Below are 26,246 nucleotides of genomic sequence, written 5' to 3' on the forward strand. Positions count from 1 at the left end.
CTAACATTTTCACTGATAAAAAAAAAGTACAAAGTTGGATCCCAGTCCTCAAAAACCTAAACAGCAGCCAGAGACCAAATGCATATTTTGATGTAGAATGTTTAATACTTGTTGAACCACTGATTGTATCAATGCATGTAAATAATTAAGGTAAAATGCAGTTTCTCAGCCTTTCATTAGATATGACACATTCATTATTTAAATGAGTCATATCTAACAAATACTGAAAAATCTCTTAGGAACAGATTAAATGTACAGAAAAATTCCTTTGAAAGTGACCACAAAAATAGATCTAGGTCATTAAACGTTAATGTCACTGACATAGAAAAACAAACTCATAAAAAGTGCACACTTTATTTCAAGTACGCATTTACAAAAGTTACAGTAAAACACCTTCACGATGAGCATCACTTTGATCAGTTCTGGTAACGTTTAACTCAGTCTTTTTTGTTTGTAATGTACAAATCTTCAGTAACTCTTTACTGATCAGTTCAGTGGTCCAAAGTCAGTCCATAAATAACAAACTGGAATGATACAAAAACAAAGACCTGCTTCAAGTCTTTAAAAAAAGGAATCTCTTGGTAACGTCCAGTGGCACAAAGTACAAAACCATTTCCTTCTCACAGGAGGAACATTATGCGATCAAACATCTTCTGGCTCTTTTCTGCAGTAACATGTCTGGATTCACATTTGCTGCTTTGAGGAATGCTAAAGTTCTTCTGCGATAGAAAAGGCAGCTGTTATACCATAGTGTTGCTCTCTCCAATTTTATCCACCAGCTGGAATTAAAAGACACAAAAACAGACTTACTAAAAAACAGAACTCAACTGGATTCAGATGAAAACTTGAAACACAAATATCTTTAACATGAATAAAGAATTTAGCAAAAAAAAGGATAAATATTTGTCTGGCACTGAAGTAGAAGGACAGACTGATAATTTTCATATCCACTTCCACTAATAAGGATTGTAATAATACAGCTTAAAAAATTATTATTATTAATAATAATAATAATAATAATAATAATAATAATAATAATAATAATAATAATGGATTAGATTTATGTAGCACTACTCCATTTACGCTTACTCAAAGAGTGTACATTAGATCCATTATTCATTCCCCCGACCACCACCAAACATTCACATGCATTCATAAACCAGTGTGAGTAGCAAAATAATGCAAAAAAAGAGTGTTTTTGAGCAACTAACACTGACAGCAACAAGTAAGCAATCAACTAAAGAATCTTCAAATAGAAGCTTTGATGTCTGTAGAGTCGGGCTTTGATCCCTGATTGGTCTGAAAACTCACTCACCCACCAAGTCAGACAATGTAATACAACACATTTTTTCTTAATTGAGAACTTTACTGTAGATATGGTCGACAGATTTCACCTGAAATACTGTTAAATTACTTTTTTAATTAACATTTGATGAAGTTCACTGATTTGCAGTCAGTAAGCTAGCATATAGCATTAGCTCATTATACTACTCTCCTGACTCTTTTTGAGCATGGTAGCAACATGGTAATGGCCAAATCACAAACTAATAATAATAATAATAATAATAATAATAATAATAACAATGATAATAATAATAATAATGGATTAGATTTATATAGTGCTTTTCTATGAATACATACTTAAAGCACAATTTAATACTTACAGTTCGAATTCCTGGTAAACTAAGTAAAGACCCAAGCACTGGTACTCGTCTGATGAACCCCACCGCCACTGGGAAGAATCCCCTGTTACACAGACAAAAAAAGAGGTCAAACTAAAAACAATAAAAAGACACATTCATCTGAGACATGAGAGCAGTATCTTCTCTTTCTTTCTATTTGAGCTGACCTGAACAAGAGGAAGAAACCATACAACTCTAGAACAACTCCAATGATCGGCCAGCCAATCAGCACCACAAACACCCCTCCCAGGAAGAAGCTGGTAGCTTTCACTTTGTGTCTCTGGAAGAAAAATCTGAAGGTTCGCTCCAGGCCAATGACAAAGGACAGGCCTGACACAAACAGAATCTGCACAAAAAAAGACAAACTGAGTGAAAACTTTCAGATCAGATGAGGCAGATATTCAACTGTCGGTTTCATGATAGACTCACGTTTCCAATCGCAAGGAGAGCTTTGTCAAAGAAGAGCATCATCCCAAAGAAGAGGAAGAAGACACCGAAACCAGTCAGCCCCATCCCAATCTCTGCAAAAAACAAAGACATTATTATGACTAGGGCCAGACAATTAAACAATAATGAAATGTATCATGATATATTTTTACATCATAATATTCATCAAAATGTCAGAATCAACATTTTTCCTTTGACTTTATGGTTTAAACTGTTCACATTTTCCGTTAAATGTAATGCGTTTTGGTCTTACATCTTATTAAGTCTTTTACATTTGCATCTTTTACTTTTTTCATCTGTTGCATTATTTTAGTCTTTTTGGATCTCTTGCATCATTTTTGTTGTGCTGCATCATTTTCAACAGTTTAATTTTGCTGTAATTTCAACATTATTTTCTTCTTACTGTGACTAACATCATGTTTGGCTTGTTGCATCTTAACAGCATTTTATGTTTTGTGTCATTTTTGTGTCAATTTTTGCCATTGTGTAGTTAAATCATGCATTATTATTATTACAATAAATATCAAATTCTTTTTAGGAAATAACAAAATGAGCTGCAAAATAAGAAGTGAAAAGGGATATTTAAAAGGGATGCAAATATCGGTGAGACATTGGCATCGCCTGATATTTGCTGGTATCGGTCATTCAGCATATCAGATGTATGTTCTCATCTAATGTGTTACATTAAAACAAATATGTGTGTAGGTTTGAATTTGTTCATTCAAAGATAATATGATGAAACACTGAAAGACTTAAAATAGTGTATTTGCATTATAATGACGATTTCTTTGTTAAGGGAAACAACAAAACAAAACTAGAAAAGCACTCGGAGAGCGCAGACCTCCGCCAAGCGCAAAAATTCCCCACATAATCGGTGATACAAATCCTACATTTATTTTTTAAAATAAAATCCGCCTTCTGGATCAGATCCGGATCAGCCTTTGAAATGTGATAGAGGACCCCATTGTCAATTCCTGAGTTAAATTTCATGAGTTTTGGTCAATAATTAAGCGAGATATTTGGAAACGAAAATTTTGGCCCCATTTACCACAATGTTAACGAAAATTTCAAAGTGATCCAGAATCCAGGATTTCTTCCGGATCACCCCCAAAAGTTAATCATTTCTTCCTTATCCCATTTCCAACAAACCCTGAAAATTTCATCAAAATCTGTCGATAACTTTTTGAGTTATGTTGCACACTAACGGACAGACAAACAAACAGACAGACAAACAAACCCTGGCAAAAACATAACCTCCTTGGCGGAGGTAATAAAACAGATAGTAATATCGGCATTTGCATCCGCTATGGGCCACAATATCATTTTATATGTTGGTGAAGGTATCTACCAAGAATACTGCAATCAGTGCAACACTAGTATATGTTTTAAAATATGCACACAATATGAGTCAGTATTTTATAACCATTAATTTTGTAAACCTAGGTCTAATATATCTAATATAAAACCTACTATTCTTCTTTTAAATTTTTTTGACACTATAAAATGGTCGCCACATTTTCATACATCAGAAATTATTTTATCTAAACACGTATCAAGTAAAATCAGCAACTGAAACAAAAAAGAGGAAAGTAACACATTTTCTGATATAAAAGCGGAAATTTGGTTGTTATATTTATTTCTACAAACACATTAAATGCATATTTCCTTGGTTGACTTTGATCCATATATCCGTATACAAATTTATTTTACACCTAATTTTAATGTTTTGATGATTGTTTTAAATCCTTAATGGGGTCCTGTTACGTACAGACTTTCAGCCAATTGCGTTTGAGCTGCGAACATCATACATTTAACGCAGGAAACGCTACAAAGACAAAGAACGGCGGAAACACCAGATATAGGCTAGTCTTACTTTGTGAATCCGTGAGTGAAATCATTTTTGCAGCTGCTGGACGATTTACTAAATCAAACCGAACACGTACAGACCCGAACCGGCGGATTTTGATGCTAAACTAAAGTGTTGACGCCGCAACAGCGTTAGCAGTTTACGCCGGTCTACGCAACGTTTTCCGGCGCCACGCAGCCACGTCGTCTACCGAAGATCGTCCGACACGAGGAGACTCACTCCCATTACATATTGTGGAAGCCCAAGCCATTAAATGTGTCTTACTTAATGCCATTATCGATATTTTTTACTTTAACTTTATGGTTTAATCTGTTTTTATTTTTATTTTATTGATTTATTTAATAGGGACCATGCAAATTTATGAACATTGTTATATGAAAAATATACCATGTGAATATGCCAGAATTAGTAAAAAAAAATAACTACTTTTCATCTGCAGTCCCTGGGCAGGTGACAAAACAAGACATAAAACAGCCGAACATAAAACAGCCAAAAAGCCAACACTGATACAGCACTCACCTGTCAGTTAAAATGTGATGTGTTATTATGTCTTTTACAACATGTGCATCTTTTATGATTTTAATCTGTTGCATCATGTTTGTCTTGTTGCGTCTTTAACAGCATTTTATCTTCTTGTGTCCTTTACATTTTTTCATTTTTGCCATCTTGCTTTTCAAGACAGTTGAATATTTATTGTAATAATAATAATAATAATAATAATAATAATAATAATAATAATAATAATAATAATGTATAATTTAATTACGCCATCATAAAAAGTTAATTTTAAAAAAAAGACAAACATGTTAAAGACAAAAACAATGTTAAACACGAAAACAATGTTGAAGACGTATCAAAAAGAAAATTCTGAAAATGATGCAGCAAAACAGAAGTAAAATCTTATCTTATCTTATCTTATCTTATCTTATCTTATCTTATCTTATCTTATCTTATCTTATCAAAGCTGTACGTTACTTGTTTTTGTCCATTGAATTTTTTTTAGAGTGAGCTCTCTGCATGTTTTACTGCTGTTGTAATCTACGCATGTCCATTCAAACGTCTTCGTGCGTCCGAGCTGCGCAATGGACGCGCCGTGTAGTCGATTTGTCATTATTACTTAAATTTTTTTAACCGATATTTGTGTTATTATTTGTTAGAGTAGTTATATAAAACTAATTAATAAATTCCGTCTAATGCACAAAGAGTTTTGAGAGCAGTGCGTACGTTTTTCCTTGATTTCATTAAGGGACTACAACTCCCATGAAGAGGCAACGCGGAAGAGTGGATCTCTGATTCAGACGTGTTCAACTGAATCAGGAGTTTGTGTAGAAGCCGGGGTCCTTTTAAAAACAAAAAAATTGCCGCTTATTTGTAACGATGCACAGATCAAGACTCCCCCTAACTAAGTGACACATTTTATCTGTGCTGTGAAACAAAATGGGGCCAGTTTTCGCCACAGTTCTTGTTTTTGTCGGATGCTGTAGTAATGTGGTGTCTCTGGAGCTGCTTGTAAGGTCAGTGACAAACTTAGATTGTTTATGGACCTGCTGGACTTAAAGTACAAGTTTCACAGCTGGACTTTAGTCTTATTTTGCGCTTTTGTTTTTGTATATTTTGACATGAGAAAGTCTCTTTGAAATCAAGTGTTTTGTTTTATAAGATTCCTAGGTTCTGATAGAGAGAATTTATAGCAAATATAAGCTAAAGAGCTAAAAACAAGGAGCCATAAATACACAAGTGACATTTTAAAGAGTGACTAATATAAAGACCATAAACTTTTCTTTGTGATGTGAGGTTTCCTGCTTGTGTTGAGATAATATTTAGCAACTGAGAAGTTTCACTCCTTATTTACATTTTAATGGACTTAAACGTGTTTGTGGGTTTTACCCTGTTTTCATTATGGAACAGTTTTCGCTCATTTTCCATGTTTTTGTTCTTCTCTAGACATAAATATCAGTTACGCTCTTGTATATAATCATTATGATGGTCTTGTATATAATCATTATGATGAATTATAAAAATAGATTTGACAGACAAGAGAAAATACCATTTGTTGTTCATTAATGTCTATTACAACATTGTAGAATAGAAAAAAAAACTGGACTGAATGATCAATATTTAGTGTATGAGTTTTTATCAAAATGTGCGATATGTTTTAATATTGCTCTACCAGACAAACATTCTGGATAAAATCAGGCAACATGATAACAATTTTTTTTTTTTTTTTTTTTTTTTTAAATGGCTTCTGAAATCCTGGAAAAAGTGTGAATGTCCTGAAAATTATTTCAGCAGAACAGTACTGATTTTTGGAAGGTAAGATGGAAAATGAGCACAAACATACATTTAAAAAATTTGAAAGAAAAAAGGAGTCTGTTCAGCCTCAACAGAACTAAATCATATTTTAGGGTTTCATCATTTCATAATTTACAGTTGTGGAAGTTGATCAACATGCACTGAGGACATGGTAACATATAATACATACATAAACAAAAAGGTCTGTGAAATGCAAAATAATATTATTTTTCAAGTCTAGTACATTCAATATTAATATATAATTGTAGCTATCTGATGAAAATATGACTTATTTTAGAGAAAATATGAACCAGTAAATCATAGGGACAGAAAACTTGCTGAAGACCATTAAATATGTTATATGAGGCAGGGAAAGTTTTGAGTTCACTTTCACTTTTAGGCATTAATTGGAAATATTTTACATGATGTTAAATAAAATTTGATCCCAAATGAGTCATGATGAGGTAAATCTACAGCAGTCCTAGTTGATGTAATCTCAGGACTCTTCCACATTTTAATCTTCAAAGCTTAAATATAGTTTAATACATGGTAAATTCTTCAGTCTACCCTGCAAGGTTTATTCTGTGTTGATTACTTTTGATGCTTTTTGCTGGTTATAATTTGGAAATTGCAGGAATCTCTGCACTGATTCAATGTAAAGTAAACATTGATATATTGTGGTGGGAGTACAGTAGTTCTATCATCCATTAGTTTAATTTGGTTGTTTTTTTTTTCTTCAGGGAGTTTCCAGGATGTGGCAACATAGTCACTTTTGCGCAGTTTTTGTTCATTGCTTTGGAGGGTTTCATCTTCGAGGCCAACTTTGGGAGGAAGAAACCAGCCATCCCTATTAGGTAGAATAACGGTGATGGGATATACATATCTGCTTCAGGTCACATTTAGAACAAACACTGACAGTTTTTGTCTTTTTTCGCAGCAACTACGTGATCATGGTGACCATGTTCTTTACCGTCAGCGTGATCAACAACTATGCTCTGAACTTCAACATTGCTATGCCATTACACATGATCTTCAGATCAGTGCGTGTTGCTATTTTGTTCCTAAATCTTAACATGTTTCATCCAGTGCTTCTTCAGGAACTTGATCTATACTTATTGCATCTTTTCAGGGATCACTAATTGCCAACATGATCCTGGGGATAATCATCCTGAAGAAAAGGTATAAATCCTTCTCTGGACGAATTCTGAAGTGACACTTGAGAATCTCATTTTTCAGGCTTGGATAAGTTAATAGAATCAGCGAAAGTTTTGGAAAAGTCATGGCATTTAACTGTCACTGATGCAAACTCCATACATTTTGGTGAAATTATCATTTTGAGGTAAAAATACAATCTCTGAGATTAATGCAGATGCAAGGGGAATGCTGAATAACAACTGACAAATATGACCTTGTATTGTTCCATTTAACATTAAAAAAAATCTGAAAATGAAACAGAAATAACTTCCTTATATTCAAAATAAGATGTACTCAAAATAAGTGTGGTTATAGAATGTCTTTAAGAAAACATTATGAACAGAAATTTTTAAAGTCATACGTTTTGATGAAATAAACAGAAATACATTTGCTTTGTAGGAGTAAAATTAACTCAAGTGCAAGCTTTTCCCCTTCATACTGATGCAAAAAGATTGACTATAAATCCATATTTTAAAGCTAATATTACAAAATGTTTCCTCTTGGTGGAATTTGTCCCTGAACTTGAACTTGTTTAGATATTTTGGTTCTGTGTTCAACAGTCTTCATGTGCTGCGTCAGCTGATAGTTTACATTTTAGCTCAGTTAGACAGAAAACAGTCATAGTAAAACCATAAATTATCTCCATTTTCTCTATGGTGTAATGAACATGTCTTTACCTCTGCCTGTTTGTAGATGTTCTGTGCAGAACCACAGTACATCAACTATGTTTGTTTTCTTTTCTGCAGATATTCAGCCAGTAAATACCTGTCTATAGCATTAGTGTCTGCTGGGATCTTCATATGCACCATTATGTCTGCCAAACAAGTGGTGAGTCCTAACATTTTAGACATTCATACTAAGTGAAAAGGGAGTTCCTGGTTATATAGTAAGGCTTCTGGTGTACTGGTATGCAAACCAGAGTATGCGAGTCCAATGGGGAGATAGAATGTCCTCCCCCTTTGGAGTGAGCAATGGTGTGTGGCAAGGGGGGCTACTTTCTCCTGCACTCTTTAACGTGTACATGGACGATCTATTGAAACAACTTAATGGTTGCAAAGCTGGTTGTGTGTTTGGTAATAGTAATAATAATCACCTCATGCATGCTGATGATTTGGACATTTTTTCCCCTAGCAGCGCTGGGTTTCAGCAGCTGCTGAATATATGTTCTGATTATAGTCTAACATATGATGTGCAGTACAATACTACACAGAGTACAGTTTTGATATGCAGAACAAAAGAGGACAAGGACCTAAACTTTCCTAATTTTTACCTGTCAGGACAGGTGCTGAGTTTGAACACCAAAATAAAGTATTTAGGCCACTTTATTATGGATCAAATGTCTGATGATTATTATTTGTACAGGCAATATCGAATGTTATATGTGTATGTATATATGTTCTTTAATTAATTTGTCATTTGTTTTATGCAGAATGTGGCCAATGAGGGTTCAGAGGAACAAGGATTTTATGCCTTTATGCACTGGCTGATTGGTGAGTTTAGAACATTTTATTTTAGTCTGTAAATACTCAGTGTCCATTATAAATACCCAAAGACTGATTATGATTCTGGATTCACTGGTCAAAACTAAAGACTCAGCTGCAGTCTAGTTATCATGTAAGACTTACTTTAAGGCATATTATTGAAGTGTTTACTATATTTGACACGGAAATCAGAGGTAGGGAAGAATATCTGCACACAGAGATGGTAATGTGTTCTTAATTTCCTAAAATTACAAAACACTATTAATTACCTTATTTACTGTATATATTGCATTATATCACCATATATTGCATGATACACATAGTATCTTTTTTTAGCTTTTTTTTCTTGTGTATTTGTGGTTTTCAGGTATTGCCATGCTGACATTTGCTCTGCTGATGTCTGCAAGGATGGGCATATTCCAGGAAACTCTGTACAAACAGTATGGAAAACACTCCAAAGAGGCTCTTTTTTACAATGTAAGTTTTTTTTTTTTTATGGTCTAATATGCAGGACCCCTCACATTAAAGCAAAACAAGACAATAGCCTCTTTTACACAGCACTTCTGTTCTAGGACTATTTCACCTTAATTCCAGAAGGACCTCTGTGTAAACAAATTGGTGGGATCAATTGGTCCCACCTCTGTCACGGCTCTGTAACACCTCTGGACGTAGTAACAGAGCCGTGATAAAGGTGGAATCATGATTCAGAAAGGCTTTGTAAAAGGAACACCTCTCGCTCCGCAACCAAGGTGTGACGTTTTGATGACGTATTGCATGTGCGACCTCCACACCGGGGGGATTTAAAAATGAGCACTGTGTACAGTAAACAAACATGTCAACGCAACCAGAAAGATGTGAAACTGGGGAGACACCGCGATCCGCGAGCTGTTGTCACTTCGGGTGGAGGACTGTATCCATGCTAACATTTGTGGAACTGTGAAAGACGGGAGAGGTTAGCAACACCGCTATGCTTGGGGTATTTCCAGCGCGCAAGTTATACGTCACACTATATGCTGCACTGCGTCACCGCCCCTTTCATTCCGGAACGCAGGTCCGCTGTGTAAAGGTCCAGTCTGTCTTACCTGTTACTCCTTTGTCTTGGCTGTGGAAATCGGTCAGTGGTGGAAAAAAGGTGGGATCACCATCTCATTTTTTTTCCGGGATCTCTGTGTAAAAGTGGCTAGTAACAAAGCTGTGATAAAGGTGGAATCATGATTCTGGAACGCTATGTAACAGGAACATCTCTCGTTCCACAACCAAGGTGTGACATTTTGATGGCGTATTGCGTGTGCAACTCCTGCACCGGCGGGATTTAAAAATGAGCGCGGGCCATGTACAGTAAACAAATATATCAATGCGACCAGAAAGGTGTCGAACTGGGGAGATGCCGAGATCTGCGAGTTGTTGTCACGTCAGGCGGAGGACTCTGTCCATGCTAACAATTTGTTGATTTGAGAGCCAACACCACTATTCTCAGGGTATTTTGTGCAAGTTATATGTCACACTCTTCGCTGCATCACCACCCCTTTCATTCCGGAAAGCAGGTCCGCTCTGTAAAAGTCCAGCCTGTCTCACCTTAGTTACTCCTTTGGCTTGGCTGTCTGAATTGGTAAATGGTGGCAAAAAGGTGCCATTTACTGCTTCATATCAGGTTCATACTTCCCATTTTGATGATGAACTAGCCAGATTGCTCTGCATTAAGTAGAAAAGAAAAATTGTTCTGCTTAACACTCATTTTTGCCAAGGACAAGATTATCAGCATTACGTATATCACTAAAAAGATATAAATTATGCAGATAAGACAGTCCGTGTTCAAAAACGAGTATGACTGACACCCTTTTTTTTTGTTTTATTCTTTCTTTTTAGAGTTAACTCACAAAGAAAATTCACCTCTACCACCAGTTTCTACCAGATCCACATCAGACGATAAAACTATGAGAACAGTTCTGGCCAAAGTAAAACAAAAGCAAAAATAAAGTTTCAGCTAAAAGCAAATCAGTCAGATGTGAATAACAGAAACTTCATAGGTTCATCCTGGAACTCAGAGCTTTGGTTCTTTTCATTTCAGTTTTGTTTTCAGGTGAAGCACAGGCACCCAAACTAACCCTCCAATATAGTTCTGCATAGATATCACATGATTCTCAATCCTGCAGATAACCCTGAACTACCCCTGTCTCACACCTACATCTCTGTGTGACTCTTCTTATCCCTCTCTCATTCCTGAATCATGCGGTAGCTGTAGACTCAGCATTAGGTGTAGTTAGAGATGCCTTTAACCTCATAATTTGTCTCTGTCTTGTGTTTCTCAGCACTGCCTGCCTCTTCCCGGTTTCCTGATTCTGTCCACAAACATCTACAAACACTGTGTTCACTTCAGCCAGAGCAGTAGGTTTCAGACATCTACTGAAGTTTATCTGCTACTTTTATATAAATAAGACATAAAGGACTTCATTGTTTCTTTGCAGCTCCCGTCATGGTTCCTGTGGTTGGACTGACTGTGCCAATAATGTGGATCTACCTGTTCATTAATGTCATCACACAGTATCCTTTAAAACCATAATATGCTGTAACAGTTTACTGATGTTGTTGTCTGACGTGACAGAATATAAACATAACTTTAACAGACTGTGTTTTGTTAAGGGAGAGCAGCTAGCTTTATAGATCAATCAAGAAGTTCTTGAAAAAGATATTAAATAATAATGTAATAATGAAAAAAGTTTATATTTCTGTAAAAAATATGGGGGAATGTGGTTTAATGTAGTGCCATTTTATCCACTTTGTAAAATATTCATTATTAAAGCTGACAGTTACTGCATGTAATAGAGTAAAAAGTTTGATATTTATTCTGTAATGTCGTATAGTAGAAATATAGAGTAGCATAAAATGGAAATTAGTACAAGTACTGTATCTCAAAATTATCCGTTGTGGAATAACAAAGCAACTAGTTGAACAATAATAAACAAAGTAATGAACAATTCTCAAAATCAGCAACGTAATGAACTAAAATAAATAATGAACAAAAATCAACAAAATAAACAAAGTAAACCAAACTTAAAAAGTAAGCATCGAAATTGACAGAAATTGACAGTTTAAAAAAATCAACAACAAATATGGTTCAAAATAAGCAATGAAATCAATAAACATGAATGAAATAAGCAATAAAATTAACAAAATATGAAACAAAATGAGCAAAAGAAGCAAGAAAATGAACAAAAATCCACAAAATAAGTGAGAAAATGACAGAAATTGCAAATTTCAACAAAGCTAACAGCAAAATTAAAAATGAGCGATATAAGAAACAAAATGAAAAAGAAATACACAACATTAATAAAAACAAAAAAACAAGCATCTAAATTATAAGAAATTTACATAAAAAGCAACCAGGTTAAATAAAATTAACAAAATAAGCTACAAAAACAGCAATGAAATGAATATAAATAATCAAAGTATGCAATAAATGACATTTCACATCACGATGAAACATGAAGTGAGCAAATTCTTGTTCAGACTTAACCAGTTTCTTCAGGTACGTGTGCATCCGTGGAGTTTTCATCCTCACCACGGAGTGCACATCCCTCACCGTCACTCTGGTGGTGACCCTCAGAAAGTTCTTGAGCCTCATCTTCTCCATCCTCTATTTCCAGAACCCGTTTACCACCTGGCACTGGGTGGGCACGGCTGTGGTCTTCCTGGGCACGCTGCTGTACACTGAGGTGTGGAGCAGCGTCCAGGCGGCGCTCGGCCGGCCGGGCATCAAAGAGCAGAAGAAGCTTGAGTGAGGAAAGACTGCAACGGATTGATCTATGGACTCGGAAATTACTTTTGGTTTTATATTCTGCAGTAGTTTTCTACAGTCATGTCTTTTTGGTTAAAAACTGTAGACAATCATTCACACACGCAGCAGTAGAGCTGAGTATTGTTAAAAAAATAACACCCTGGCTTTGATACGGTTCCTAAATAATACATCTTTTACCTTAAAGGGGTTCTATGTAGTATTGCAGTGTGAAATTGTGTACCAGAACACACATAGGACTACCACAACCACCAACAAATTAACACTATGTATCCACAGACTGTATCACTCCCTTAAAGTATAAAGCTCATTGTTTTACACACATCTGTATTACGCTATCATCAAGATTTCTTTTTCAAACTAAAACTCAAAGATGCTTATTTTGACAGTCAGTCAAAAAAACACTGTCTGATGAGCTTCATGTGCTGCATCAGCTAATAGTTTACCTTTTAGCTCTGTTAACTTACCTCTGTTTTTTAGACAGAAAACAGACACACAAGTGCTTCTAGCTTTTATGAGTTAATTTCTTTGACTTTAAAAATATTTGTGCTTCTCATCCCATCTGGCCACTTTCTGACACTTTGGTCAAAGGTCCTTGGGGTTTGTTTTCTTCACCATGGGGGACCAGGAGAGTGACTCACTACTAGTGGTCAAATTAATCCCTCGGCCAGTTGCTGGAAATAAATTCTATTCATATCTCTACAATACAAAACACAAGCATCTTTTTCAGAACTTCAGAGCCCTTTATTATAAACATTCAATGACAATTCATTTTCTAATATTTGGAAAATAGAAAAAAAGACAGCTCTACAGCGTAAAAACTACTGTTAAACCCTTTCATCACAGTATAGTTAAACTGAACTGGTTTGTTTTTGCCATGAAACTTGGCATTAAATGACTGAACACTCAAAGTTTGGTGCCCAGCCCTGCTCAACACAGCATAAAAACTGAACAGAACATGTTTTAATTTTCAACACATCCTCTGAGCAGCTCAATACTATCAGCAGTTTAGTCCACTTTCAAATCAAGACCAGGAATTAGTTATCAGGAGACTTACAAAAATAGAGTCCATATTGTCATTATACTGTATGCACTGAGCTCAGGAGTGTGTCTCCATTGTTTTTTTTTTTTTTTCATGGACAGCTGTGGAAAAGAATGAGATGTACTTTTAACCTAAATGTCAGCTTTTTATAGGATTTGTTGCATTGTAGACAGTTTTTCATCATCTAAAAGTGGGACCTTGTGAACTTGACATCTCCTTTTGAATATGTATTTCTTAGACAGAATCCTCCAGTGGTAACATGAATATTTAGGTTAAGTATTTCAGTTAATTGGAATAAATGTTTTAGATGCAGCTGGAATATTGAGTATGCAGAGGTTAATTTATGCACATTTCATTAGGCCTATTGTTGTCTCAGGTGTTTAGGACCAGTTTACAGAAAATGTGTACAGTATTTACACTGCCTGCTCATTGAAATTAAACTGAAAACCTGGCTGCATTAAAGAGGATTGTGCTTGGTTTGTTGCAGAATGGAATCAAATGTAGGTGGTTTTATTATTGATTTAATATGGGACACAATGTTCCCTTTTACGCATAGGCTGCGCACCAATCCGGAGCGGCAGTGTTCAGCCTCAGCCAATGGCAGCAGCTGTTGTAGACTCGCAAAGAAGGAAGGGCACAGGGTTGCAGCTGTTGGGAGGTGTTTGCACGCCGCTCAGATCCACGTTGGGGATTAAATATTTTAGAGTAGGTAACAGGTAGTGGTCCGTGGCGCGGCACCGGGTACGGATGGGGGGAAACGGGCCGAGTCACTTCTCTGCAGGGGAGGATGAAGGCGGAGGGGTTACTTTTGTGAAGGGCATTCGGGTGAGTGAAGGAAACTTGACGAGCAACATTTCAAGACACATTGTTTCCACTGTGGCGCATTCTTATACTTTATGCACGTATGATTTCTGCAGGATTTATTTACATTCAGTTTTCAGCTTACTGCACAGATAGTTATCAATAAACTGAGGAATGAAGGTTTGTTTACAGTCACCTTCAGTTTAGCGTAACGATGAACAGGGAGACCATGTCCAAAAAAAATAAAACCTAAAGGACACGGGGAATGCCTATGTGGGATGACTTGGATATAATATCTAACTTTCGAAATGAGCAAGCACAGCATCAGTGATTAAAAACACAAGGATATTTTGTCTCAGATTGACTTCTCATGATTTGACATTTCCACCTCCTCCTGCATGAAATAAAAAGAATAAGAAAGAAAATTTAACAGCAGTGAAGACTGAGTGTGAAATGAGCAGCCAATCAGCAAAACAATAAACAATTGAACAAGAGAAGCATCAAATTAAATGAAAAATAACTTAATATGCCTGAAAGTTTTTTAAAAATGTAAGAAAATGAGAAACAATGTTGACAAAACAAGCAACAGAATGATTAAAATTAACAATATAAACAACGCGAACAATGTTTTCGTACAAAATGAAGCTCAGTGAATTAAGTAAGCAAAAAAATCGACATGAATCAACCTAAATGTTTAACAATGTTTCCCTACGGATAAGAGACAAGAAACATTTTGTTTAGTCCTTCATACAGTAGGTTAAAGTGGTCACTGACTGGACTGATGAAGCAACGTGAAAACTCTGGGTTTTAGCTTCAATGTTATTTTTCTTTTTTTTTTGCATATGAATTATGTCAAAAAGAATACTGTTAGAAAAAAATGTCCTGTTGAATGTGTATTATATTATTAAACTGTTATCAGCGTTTTCATTATATATTTAAATATAATTCTCCTATTTTCTCTCTTTAACATCATGAAGCAAAATATAATTTTTGAGAATGAAAATGTAAAAACTTTCTTTTCACAGTAATTAAAGGGTGTTTCAATCTCCTTGATGCTATGTGATCCATTAAAATGATGAAAAAAAAAACCTAAGTTTAAATTTTACAGACTTTTTTTTAACCGTTCTTTCATCTCAGCTTTCAGACAAAGTCATAAACCGGATGCGACAAGGCCCAAAGGTCGTTCCTCCGCTGCCTTCGCAGACTGGACGACCTCCTGCACCACAGTCAGAAAGCGCAGCACCCACTGCACCTCCAGCCCCCTCTGTTGAAGACCTTCTGCCTCTTCTGGCTGCTCCTGCTGAAGCCCCACCTTTACCTTCAGCTCCAGCAGTAGAAGTCAGTCCTCCAGTAAAAGTCATCCCTCCTCCACCAGTGAAGTTCCACTCCCTCCCTCCTCCCATCGTGGAGCCTCCAGCTGCAGCAGATGTCTCTCAGCCTGAAGCTAGTCCACCATCTGTACCTTCTTCAGTAGTAGAAACACCTGTAGAGCCTCCACCTGCTCCCGAGCCAGTCCCACCTCCTGTTGAATCCTTCATTCCGCCTTGTGTAGAGCCAGAAATCCCATCTGCACCACCTTTAGCTGAAAGTGGTCTGGTTCCTCCACCTGTAGAGTCAGTTATGGAAGCCAAAACCTCACCTGAACCTGTAACTTTATCTCTGCCTCCTGAACCAACAGCTCCAGCTGCTGAACCTTCACCTGTACCTCCACCTTTTGAATCTGTCCCATTGACTCCACCTGAACCTGTAGTTTCATCTGTAGCTCCTGAACCTCTGGAGTTAGCTCCTCTAGTTGTCCCATCACCTCCACCTGAACCCTTATCTTCATCTCTTCCTCCTGAACCGACACCTCCACCTGCTGAACCTGTTGTCCCATCACTTCCACCTGAACCTTTAACGTCTGTGCCTCCTGAACCTGTGATAACAACATCATCTCCAGCTGTTGAACCTCTGGAGTTAGCGACTCCAATTGCCCCATCACCTCCACCTGAACCCCTACCGTTATCTGTGCCTCCTGAACCGACACTTCCACCTGCTGAACCCGTTGTCCCATCATCTCCACCAATGGAAACGGTTCTGCCCTTAGCTGATGTCCAACCGGAGACATTTCCAGTTGAACCTGTTGTTTTACCTCCTCTTGTTGAGCCTACAGTTACCGAGTCCTTAGTCCCGTTAATTACAGCAGAAGAAGTTTCTCCATGTGAACTTGTTCCACCTTCTCCGGAGCCTGTGGCAGCACCAGAGCTGCCCTTTGAGGAGCCCTCCCCTCCATGTCACTGTGTGGAACTGGCTGTTTTACCCGCTAATGCACCTGTAATCGAACCCCTTGTTGAACCTTTAACCTCCTCAACTGCTGAACCAGCTCCACCAGCTGTGGAGACCACTGTGACCCTGCTTGTGCCCCCCACTGTAGAAGATGAAGCACCTGTCATCGTCACAGCACCACCACCTGCAGCAGGTGATTGTGTTCTTTCTCTCTATCATGGTTTGACAAGGTTTCTGCAGGTCTAAAATCATATCATCTGAATTTTACACCATAAAGGAACTATATCTAATATTTCTATTTTCAAATATTTAAAAAATGATCTAAACTTATCATTAATGTTTAGAATAAAGAGCTCTGAATTTATGCCCAAGACACCAGTGTATTGGATTGGACAGATATGAATTAAATTTATTTACACCAACGGGCCAGGGCATTTATGTGACCACAGTTCAGACTAAACTGTGACAGTTCTGACCTTGTTTGGACATTTCCAAACAGATCTTTTGTGCAGTTATGGATAACACAAAACCGTACAGAAAACTGAGGCCATTTGTGTTTTTTCTGTGCCTGCTGTCTGTCTAAAGTCAGAGCTAAAAAATTAACAGAGCTATAATGTAAACTATCAGCATGTGAAGATTATAGGACGCTATTATTTTGAGCAACTGTCAAAAAAAATTGTTTTTTTTTTTGTTTTTTTTTTTTCAAAGTCAGCTTTATTGTCAGTTTTGCCATAAGCACAGTGCATATAGAATACAAAAATTGCAAATGTCTTAGGCCGTTGGTTTAACTATGAACATAGTGGAAAAAATAGAGTACAATTATAAACAGAATATAACTAAACAATAAATAAACAATGAAGTGGCAACAGTAAAGTGACAGATGAGTTATTGAGTTACAATGACATATGCAATTAAAGTGTCAGTTGCAATGGAGTGGCTGGAGCAGACCCTGAGCAAATGAAGAACTTTGTGTTTAAAGGCATTGGAGTCACAGTCAAAGTTAAAAATATCCTTTATATTCTTAGGGAAATCTGGTTTAGTCAGGAGTAGAGTATACAGTTGTTATGGCACATAATATAAAAGCAATGCAAAGGGCCTTGTGCAGAAACATTTTTATACACACATCATGACAAGTGACAAAAATCAAAATATTAATAAAAAATCAAAAATATGTTGAGTGCAGCAAGTTCTCCCTAATTCATTTTTATGTGACATTTATAAAGTAGTAGAAAGTGTAATGCTATATCAGGTCACAGAAGTAAATGTGTATCATGCTATGAAAGAAATTCCCCCAAACAAAGAAAAAAATAAAAATTTGGTTGTCAACACCTGCCTTTGAGAATCATCAGAGTCACCAAAGTTCAGCCCCCGTGATACCGCATTCAGTCCAATCTTACTAAATTTTAATCTTATTTGGATATTGTGTAGGTATCCATGTAGGCTGATTTTTGCCATTTCTACTGTGTTCATTCAGATGGTGCCATTCCTCATGAAGTGGTTGAGGAAGAGTTGAGGAAGAAGATAAAAGCAGAGATGCAGATGAGTCTGGAAGAGGAGATCAACCAGAAGAGACGGGAGCTACAGCAACAGTAAGGACAGATTATTGTCAATATTAAATGCAAAAATAAAAACAATAAACTTGATTTTTACAGCATTTTCTAAAACAAAGTTCGATATTGCTTTTACAAGACAAATGGTAAAAGCCAAGTAGTTTATGTGTGGGAGGAGATTATGTATATTGTATTCGGATTGTATGTTAGCCACATACTAAAAAAAAAAAAAAAAGAGATGTCATTGATTAATTATGACCTTGTTCTTCAGTTTTAACCCCTGACTGGACAAAACAACAACTGAAGTCTCAGATCAGATTATCAGCAGCTATGCACAATATGGATCTAATAAATTTAGGTATGACATATTTGCAGACTCTTTATCAATATAAGACAGAGAATCTCAGGCTGAGACACAAGAATTAAACATCATCAATTCACATCTAAATTAAGCTTATGATGCAGATAATACAGCTAACATTGTGTTGCAATAGTTGTATTTGTATCTACAGAAAAAATTCCATTGCATTCATCAGTGTCTTGATTCATGTCAAATTCCTAAGTAGATGTTGGATGTGGACCAACTCTAATCCTAATCGAATGTAATCTACTGAGATTTCTGACGTTGATAGAATTTCATGCAGTGTTATCTGGGACAGTGTCCATCAGTAAATGTCTCTCTCTAAGAACGCTCATTTTTAGCCATGACCAAAGACATCACAATATTATGTCATCTTCTGTCTGAGATAGAGAAGTGAAGTCCTACCCCTTCAACTGTGACCCATGGCAAATATTAATGGTGGTCATTGGCAAGAGATTTTAATTCCATTTGGATTATGGCATAATTGACATATTTAGAGGATAATTTTATCAGTCAAAAAAAAGATAGTTAGTGGTATCTTTACCACTTCATGTTGCTCTCTTGAGCAACATGAAGTTTTGTGTGAAACATCTGTGAACTGCGTGTTGTGAAATGCATCATGATGGCATAAATATGTTAGGAAATATTAGAAGGGATGAAAATAATTTCAAGTCTGGTCATGTTGCACCTGGAGAGACTCTTCAACAGCAGCTTGTGGAGAAACAAAATATGGATGACTTCACTTCTGCAACTTTTGGGTGCGCCGCCTTTTTAGTACTAACAGTCTCATACTTCAGCCATTTTACAGCAAACTGATTTGACTAAATTACAGAACTCTTAAATTGACAAGACATAATATGTGTAATTGAACTAGGACTGGACTATACAATTTTTCCAACCAGTTTGATGTGAAGCCAAATACTGGACTGAATTGGAATTTTAACATGAGGCATGGTGCTTCCATTCGGCAGTAGGGAAGAAATTAAACTATCAAAGCCCAGGATTGAGAGTGTAATGACTCTAGTCCACTTGATGGCAGTAGTTTACCTCAAATAGTGTTTTTCTCAAATAATGAGAAGAAAAAGCAGGAGCAAGAAAGAGACACTGTCCTCAGTGCTTTGGAAACGTTGCTGGATATTTGGCACTAGAACACTATAATTGCTTTCTTCCTGCAACATTTACATGCTGCGTCTTTTTTTTTATTTTTATTTTTTTTATTCATAGCCAGTTTGACAAAAGAAATATCGCCATAACGGTGCAGTTTTAGGCTCATGTTCCGCCAAAAGCACATGAACTTAGTATACGACGGGGCATTCCCCTCCCTCAGCAAAAATGTGATTCTCCTTCATGATGCCATTCTAGCTTGGCAGTAAATCATGTATGGCTCATCAGACATATCATTGTGTTGCTTATTATGAGGCAAAAAAAGATGGATTTAGTGATATGAAATGTCACTTGATTTGAATAAATACAACTGGTTTAAACCTCTACACAGGACTGGACTGAACAAACCGGAAATCGACTCAGCTGTAAATTGAAGACATAACTCAGAAGATAAGGAAAATATTTTACAACTATGCATATTTTTTTAATTAAGCAGCACAAAAGGCTGGACTTCACCTCTCTGTACCTGACTTCAGGAGGGGATTTGTGTTTTTTGTCCACCATAGGGCAGGGTGAGGCAATCTCCAACTTTACCACTAGATGTCACTCAAATATCATTCACTGAACCTTTAAGTAGTGATTTAACAGATTAAAAGATTCAGATGAGCACACATTGAAAAGGGATTTAAAGGAGGTTAAGGAGCCTCCTCTGATCCTCTGGGAGTTTATTTCATAGAGTTGGAGCTCTAATAAATGAGTCCTGGTCACCAATTTAGAGGAAAGTCCTGTTACCCTCTGGTTGTGGTTTCTAAAATGTATCTGTTTGTGGAGGCTGGAGGAGCTGAGGGCCCAGGTCAAAGCTGAAGCCCAGGCAGCGGCTCAGGCTCAGATCCAGGAGCAGGTGAAGATGACCCTGGAGGCAGAGAAGGTAGCGTACATGGAGAACTTGACGGAGTCCATCACAAAGGAGCGAATGAAGACGGAGGACGAGAGGCTGATGGTCCAGCTTTACGTAAGTACACCAAGTAGATGTGTATGACCTGTAGATGAGTGAGGATCGCTTGAAAATGTGAAATGTTTTCCTTCTCTTACTGTGCCTCTTTCTCTTTCTTGCCCTGTTGTCTTCTCTCAGTGGATGGAGATGAAGGTAAGACGGGAGATGATCGTTGCATGCGTGTCTGTCTCTCTTTCATTTCACTTTCATTCAGCTGCTGCACCACTCTCCTTTTTCCTATACCACAGGAAAAGTAATTTATCACAGTGTAGACACAGGATAACAGTGTCAAGAATATTACAGGATTAAAATGCTTTGTTGCTCATTTGCTGAGGTCATCTGGGGTCATCATGAACATCCTGGACCATAAACCGTTGTTTTGGATTCACAGGCGCATAAACTGGAGGAGAAAGAGAAAGATTTGAAGAAACGAGATGCTCTCTACAAGGAACATATTGAGAAACTTGAAAATAAGGTAAGTGACATCTAGATATTTCACGAAAAATTTGTTTTGGGGTTTTTTTTGTTTGTTTGTTTTTTACCATGACAGGACATTAAGATCAGTCTATGTTAAAAAAAAAAAATCAAGATTTGTGGGGGATGTTTCAAGAAGAAATCCCATATTTTATAATGATGTAAATCTTGATATTCTTTGAAATTACAAAGTCAGAATTTAGCAAGAAAACACTCAACCAAAAAAACATGGTATTAGTATTTAAGTCCTGCAAAGTATGTTGGTCATGTCATGACCAACACCATAATCTGCCACAAAAACAGTCTCCTGTACAAACAGCAGGGAAAAGAAACTAAAAGTCAAACTGCGGCTCATCTCCCCCGGAATGAGACCAATGTAGCATTTAATGTTAATTATGTAATAAGAAGAAATTAAAACCACAAAATAAGTGAAAAAAAGTCACTGTACTCTGATGTAGTGGCTACAAATTAATTTTAAAAAGAAATGAATAATCTAAACATAAAGAAAACTATACAAGTATTAACTTGCTACTTGCAAGACTATCATTTATGACTAACATGGCTTCCTATTTTTTTCAGGTTTTTTCTTTAATTATTATCCTGCTTGTCCCTCTCAATAATTCTCTTAAAATGTGCTGTCATGTAGAACTGTGTATAAACATGGTGATAGACTGCAAGGACGTACATATTCATGTATTTTTGACAGTAAGTGTAGGACCAGATGAAGCGAAAGTGAACATCAGCGTTAAAAATTCAAGTTTCATCTATCATTTTTCAAATAGGCCAATTTTTTTAGCTTAAGAACTCTGTTTTATGGAAGTGTTTACAAAATTTCATTATTGTAGAAAAAATATAACTGATTATGTGAAGTTATACTTCTGACATATATGTAAATGCACTGTTAACTTTAATAATAATAATGTTTTTTCTTGTTTGTATAAGTGATATTTTAAGTCTGTGAATCTGTGGGAACTAAGTATTCAACAGTGTAAGAATATAGAAAGGTTAAGCACAATCCAATTAGTAGTCAAATATGCTCTGCTATTAGCTGCATATATCACTGCAGTTGTAATGTATATGTTAAATAAAAGTTTATTAGCATATTTTTAGTGTTTTATTTCCAGCAAAGTCTTTTATTATGACTACTAAACAAAGTAACAAACTGCTGTCCCTGTGTCACAGTTCCCACCTGTCCCCATGTCACAACATATTTGTGTTTGTAAAAAACTTATCATTTAAACATTTTTATCCAATATTGATCCCAATTGTAGATTAACATCATAACTAAAGCATGTTTTGAGAACAGCATGTTTTGTACATTTGTGTAAAGTGAAAAAAGTATTTTTACCCCAAAATTTAATTCTGTAATTTGTAAAATGTGTGATGTGAAAGTACTTACTGAGACCTATTCATACATGTAGTACATATATATTAAGTTATTTAGTTTTCAACACAGAGCTTATTGAACATGAAATGTGTCCCCATGTCACCGCTTTATCTGGCCCTGTCATGGATTTAGACATTTACTGCAACTTTAAGTTATTTGTTTTTCTGTACTCCTTACAATCTGTTAGTGGTGGAACTTTGTAATGATTGCAACAATCATTTGTGAACATAATCTTGTGAGAATCTGCCATAATAAGTTAGGCTAATAATAATAATTTTATGTATATGACACCAAAAGATATTGCTCAGAGATAATTCTGTAATCAGGAGAGCAACAGCACCACTATTAGGTCAAAGTGTAACAAAACAGAAGGTTAAAAATGAAGAGAAGCTGGCAGAAGAAGAGAAATGATACCAAGTGAACAGTAAAGGTTCGAATAATTAACTAGAAAAGGGTCAAAACACAGTATTCGAAATCTCTCTGATGGGAGATTTTAGAGACAATTTGATAATTAGTGTTGCTAAATCACCCACATTTTTTACTTTAAAATTCATTTTTGCTTTAGTTGGACCATAAGGGATTATCCAAAACAAGGAGCTACTTTATATTGAAATGAATGCTGGAATGGCAATCAATTAAACTTCGCTCTCTGACGGGACATTAGACAGACAGAGACAGACAGAAAGACAGACAGAATCACAACACAACAGTGGGTTAGTAGCCAGGTTGACATCAAGGTTAGTATATAAACTCTAAAAGACACTTGCTAAAGAACTACTCTAAAAGAGCTTCCTGTACAATACTGTAAATAAAGTCCTCTGATTGTATTTACACATTACAGGGCAGTGATGTAAAGTGAAACAGTTAAATAAAGTGTAGCAGTGATATAAAGTGAAACAGTGATTTAAGTGTAACAATTATTTAAGTGATCTATAGTGGTTAGAAAAGTAGGTGTAGTCCAACTATATAAGGTGCTTGGATATTTTAAAGTCTCATTAGATCAGTCCTAATGTTGTCATGACAGAGACCGAGACCCCCCCTGACCACTCAGTGATGAGTTGTACAGTCTGATGGCCAGGGGGATGAAAGAGTTCCTGAGCCTTATTACTGTGTTTTGACCAAAAAGAGGACAATAAAAGGTATAAAATGAAAGCATGGACAACACCAGACAAACAAATAGAAAGTAGAGAGACATCTAATCACAACAATAAAAATAACTGGAGAAAATAATTAAAATAGTGGGAAAACAGACTAAAACCAGTAAAAGTTAACAGCCGAAAGCAAAATAAGAACAATAAAACTGTAAAAGGAGTATAATATTAAAATGACAAAAACATGTCTATGAAAATGTGTCTTAAAAAGTGATTTAAAAGAGATTCCATGTCTGTAATTTGTAAAGAGCAAATTCAGCCGCAAATTACCTCCAGTATTTCACCAAATCCTGAGTTTCTGTGATAATACTTGAGTGTGAATCAATATCTGTGTATGACTGCCCACCCCTTTGAATGCTCTGTCACAGTGGAGCGGGGGTGTCCTCAGGGGTGGATGCTCCTGACAAATTGTTTTTTTAGTGTGGACTCCCCTCTTTTTCTGCTACTAGCATTGAGCCACTTATTAACAAGTAGGGGCTCATTCAGGATCTAAACCCAAGACCACATGCACGTGTCCTTGAGGTGCTGTTTTTTTTTTTCCTGTGGTTACATTTATTCTTCACTATGGAGGTTGTGCTGGAATTTGTAAAGGAAAGTTGACAAGTATGTTGATGCAGATTTAGAAGATATATACATGGAAACTCAGAATGAGATACAGAATGAGAAAACTCAAAAGCAAAATCTCAAAAAGTGAAGAGTGTGAATGGCAATAATAATAATAATTATAATAATAGTAATAATATCGGTAAGTTTAAGTAAAACAGGCTTTTCTTATTCCATGTGACATCCTTTTTTTTTTTTTTTTACTGATTATGTGGAAAAGTGTTATTTTCAGTGACTGTCATCTTTTACCACTTTGACAGTGTGCTCAGTTTTACAAAGTTACCGCAGACAGTTTCCAGAAGAGCAAAGAAGAGACACACAACCGTTTTGCGTAAGTTGCATGAATCCAATAAATATCCAGAGTTTTTATTTGAAAGTATTTTTTACAACTTACAGAGATAATAAAGTTTCATTGGCACTCGGAATAATGACTTTTCAGCAACAATACAAAGGGACAGTGAAAAGTGGCATTATGTAGGATATTTTGTGTCTTTGTGTCTCTCTTTAAGGCGTTTCAACTACCAGCCTGTGTGCGGTGATCTGCAGAGTCAGATCTTAAAATGTTACAAGGAGAACACAGGAAAGACTCTGTCCTGCTCAGGGATCGCCTCCGCCTACATGCAGTGTGTGGACAATGCCAAGAAAGTACGACTCCGTATTCGTACACTTTTTTTTTTTTTTTTTTGGATCACCTGTTCGCAACCACCTTCAACTTTACTCCCATGTATGTGTGTCTAATTTGCACTGATTTTCCCTTATTTGCAGGATAAACTGAGCACTCGAGGTTAACACATACCACTCAACAAGGATGACTGCACATCCTGACAGCTTTACTGCCACAGCAAAGAAAAAAAGATGGACAAAATTCACTACAGAGACTCAGGAGACACCTTTTCAGTCATCTCTTTTACCTTCAGGCTGTGTCTGGTACCACAAACACTAGTTTCTTTGTTTGCAACATATGGTTCTTGGGATTATCTGTAAACCAATGGTGCCAAAAACACAACAAAGGCTTATGCAAGTTAGTTGTTTTGGAATGACTCAAAGATATAAGCTAAGGATTTATGATTACCTTGTGAGTTATTGTAAGAGAAAACTGAACAATGATTAATTGTCATGATTGTGTGCCTTAGAGAAATGAAACCAATTATGAAATGCATGAAAGAAGAGCACTGAGTAATCAGACTTCACATAAATTGAAATGGGAAATTTTCACTTGGAACTTACCTTGTGTCCATGTAAAATGACAAAATGAGTTCCTCAATAAATTGTGTTGTAGAACCACAAGCTGGTATGTGCCTGTATTTATACTGGTGACTACACATTTTTTCACATTTTTAACACATTGGGACATGAGATGTATGTAATAAAATGTAAATGTCAAAATAAATGAAAAAAGAAGACAAATTAAAATATAAATATAGTGGATTGTAAGAAAATGGAATTATTTGCCAGTGGTATTAAAAAAAAGGCTAAGGCTTCAAAAAAACAAGGAATTGGACATGTAATTAAATATAGACAATACTAACACTGTAGATAAAGACAGACTTTTATGACTAGTAAGGGCTTTTTTAAACTTTATGAAAGGTTAACTAAAGCCACAATATTGTCAGTAACCACTCAACATTTGGCCTGATACATACCACTATAACAATGAAAAATAAAGTATCAAAATAACATAATATTGTGTTTTTAGCTGTACTGTAGTGTTGTTTATCTTGTGAAAAATTATGAGTCTAAAAAATAATTGGACATATT

The 26,246-nt window shown here is 36.1% G+C and overlaps 3 protein-coding genes across 6 annotated transcripts; 2 read left to right on the forward strand and 1 right to left on the reverse strand.

Annotated features, from left to right (window-relative positions):
• Window positions 1-335: 335 nt before the first annotated feature.
• Window positions 336-4,141, reverse strand: LOC115421261 (vesicle transport protein GOT1B). Its single transcript, XM_030137057.1, has 5 exons — window positions 4,003-4,141; window positions 2,112-2,203; window positions 1,850-2,028; window positions 1,665-1,746; window positions 336-779 (listed from the first exon to the last, which is right to left on the reverse strand). The coding sequence occupies exons 1-5, from the start codon at window positions 4,025-4,027 to the stop codon at window positions 741-743; spliced, it is 417 nt and encodes a 138-aa protein (XP_029992917.1). The 5' UTR covers window positions 4,028-4,141; the 3' UTR covers window positions 336-740.
• A 1,090-nt stretch (window positions 4,142-5,231) lies between these two features.
• Window positions 5,232-12,984, forward strand: slc35b4 (solute carrier family 35 member B4). Its single transcript, XM_030137050.1, has 10 exons — window positions 5,232-5,510; window positions 7,029-7,142; window positions 7,226-7,328; window positions 7,418-7,467; window positions 8,229-8,310; window positions 8,912-8,972; window positions 9,331-9,440; window positions 11,273-11,348; window positions 11,429-11,504; window positions 12,490-12,984. Exons 1-10 carry the CDS (start codon window positions 5,434-5,436, stop codon window positions 12,740-12,742), a joined length of 1,002 nt encoding a protein of 333 aa, XP_029992910.1. The 5' UTR covers window positions 5,232-5,433; the 3' UTR covers window positions 12,743-12,984.
• Window positions 12,985-14,419: 1,435 nt separating this feature from the next.
• LOC115421245 (vegetative cell wall protein gp1-like) lies at window positions 14,420-25,775 on the forward strand. 4 transcript variants are annotated; one of them, XM_030137034.1, is made up of 10 exons: window positions 14,421-14,623; window positions 15,737-16,697; window positions 16,749-17,057; window positions 18,339-18,453; window positions 20,711-20,891; window positions 21,012-21,026; window positions 21,265-21,348; window positions 24,749-24,819; window positions 24,998-25,133; window positions 25,254-25,775. In XM_030137034.1, the coding sequence occupies exons 1-10, from the start codon at window positions 14,546-14,548 to the stop codon at window positions 25,275-25,277; spliced, it is 1,974 nt and encodes a 657-aa protein (XP_029992894.1). In that variant the 5' UTR covers window positions 14,421-14,545; the 3' UTR covers window positions 25,278-25,775. The 4 variants fall into 4 exon arrangements, with proteins under 4 accessions (XP_029992893.1, XP_029992894.1, XP_029992895.1 ...); XM_030137035.1 differs by having other exon boundaries at window positions 15,737-16,294; window positions 16,391-17,057; XM_030137032.1 differs by having other exon boundaries at window positions 15,737-17,057.
• The last annotated feature ends 471 nt before the right edge of the window (window positions 25,776-26,246 follow it).

This window comes from Sphaeramia orbicularis, chromosome 6 (genome assembly GCF_902148855.1).
Source record: "Sphaeramia orbicularis chromosome 6, fSphaOr1.1, whole genome shotgun sequence".
NCBI lineage: Eukaryota > Metazoa > Chordata > Actinopteri > Kurtiformes > Apogonidae > Sphaeramia > Sphaeramia orbicularis.

Excerpts from the sequence above, each read along its gene's own strand:
- LOC115421261 (XM_030137057.1), bottom strand. The coding sequence starts at position 4,027 with ATGATTTCACTCACGGATTCACAAA. Across the intron at positions 2,204-4,002 it reads TTCACTCACGGATTCACAAA|AGATTGGGATGGGGCTGACT; the intron begins GTAAGACTAGCC and ends TGTTTTTTGCAG. Across the intron at positions 2,029-2,111 it reads CTCTCCTTGCGATTGGAAAC|ATTCTGTTTGTGTCAGGCCT; the intron begins GTGAGTCTATCA and ends TTTTTTGTGCAG.
- slc35b4 (XM_030137050.1), top strand. The coding sequence starts at position 5,434 with ATGGGGCCAGTTTTCGCCACAGTTCTTGTTTTTGTCGGATGCTGTAGT. Across the intron at positions 7,143-7,225 it reads AAACCAGCCATCCCTATTAG|CAACTACGTGATCATGGTGA; the intron begins GTAGAATAACGG and ends CTTTTTTCGCAG. Across the intron at positions 8,311-8,911 it reads TTATGTCTGCCAAACAAGTG|AATGTGGCCAATGAGGGTTC; the intron begins GTGAGTCCTAAC and ends TGTTTTATGCAG.
- LOC115421245 (XM_030137032.1), top strand. The coding sequence starts at position 14,546 with ATGGGGGGAAACGGGCCGAGTCACTTCTCTGCAGGGGAGGATGAAGGC. Across the intron at positions 24,820-24,997 it reads GAGACACACAACCGTTTTGC|GCGTTTCAACTACCAGCCTG; the intron begins GTAAGTTGCATG and ends TCTCTCTTTAAG. Across the intron at positions 25,134-25,253 it reads GTGTGGACAATGCCAAGAAA|GATAAACTGAGCACTCGAGG; the intron begins GTACGACTCCGT and ends CCTTATTTGCAG.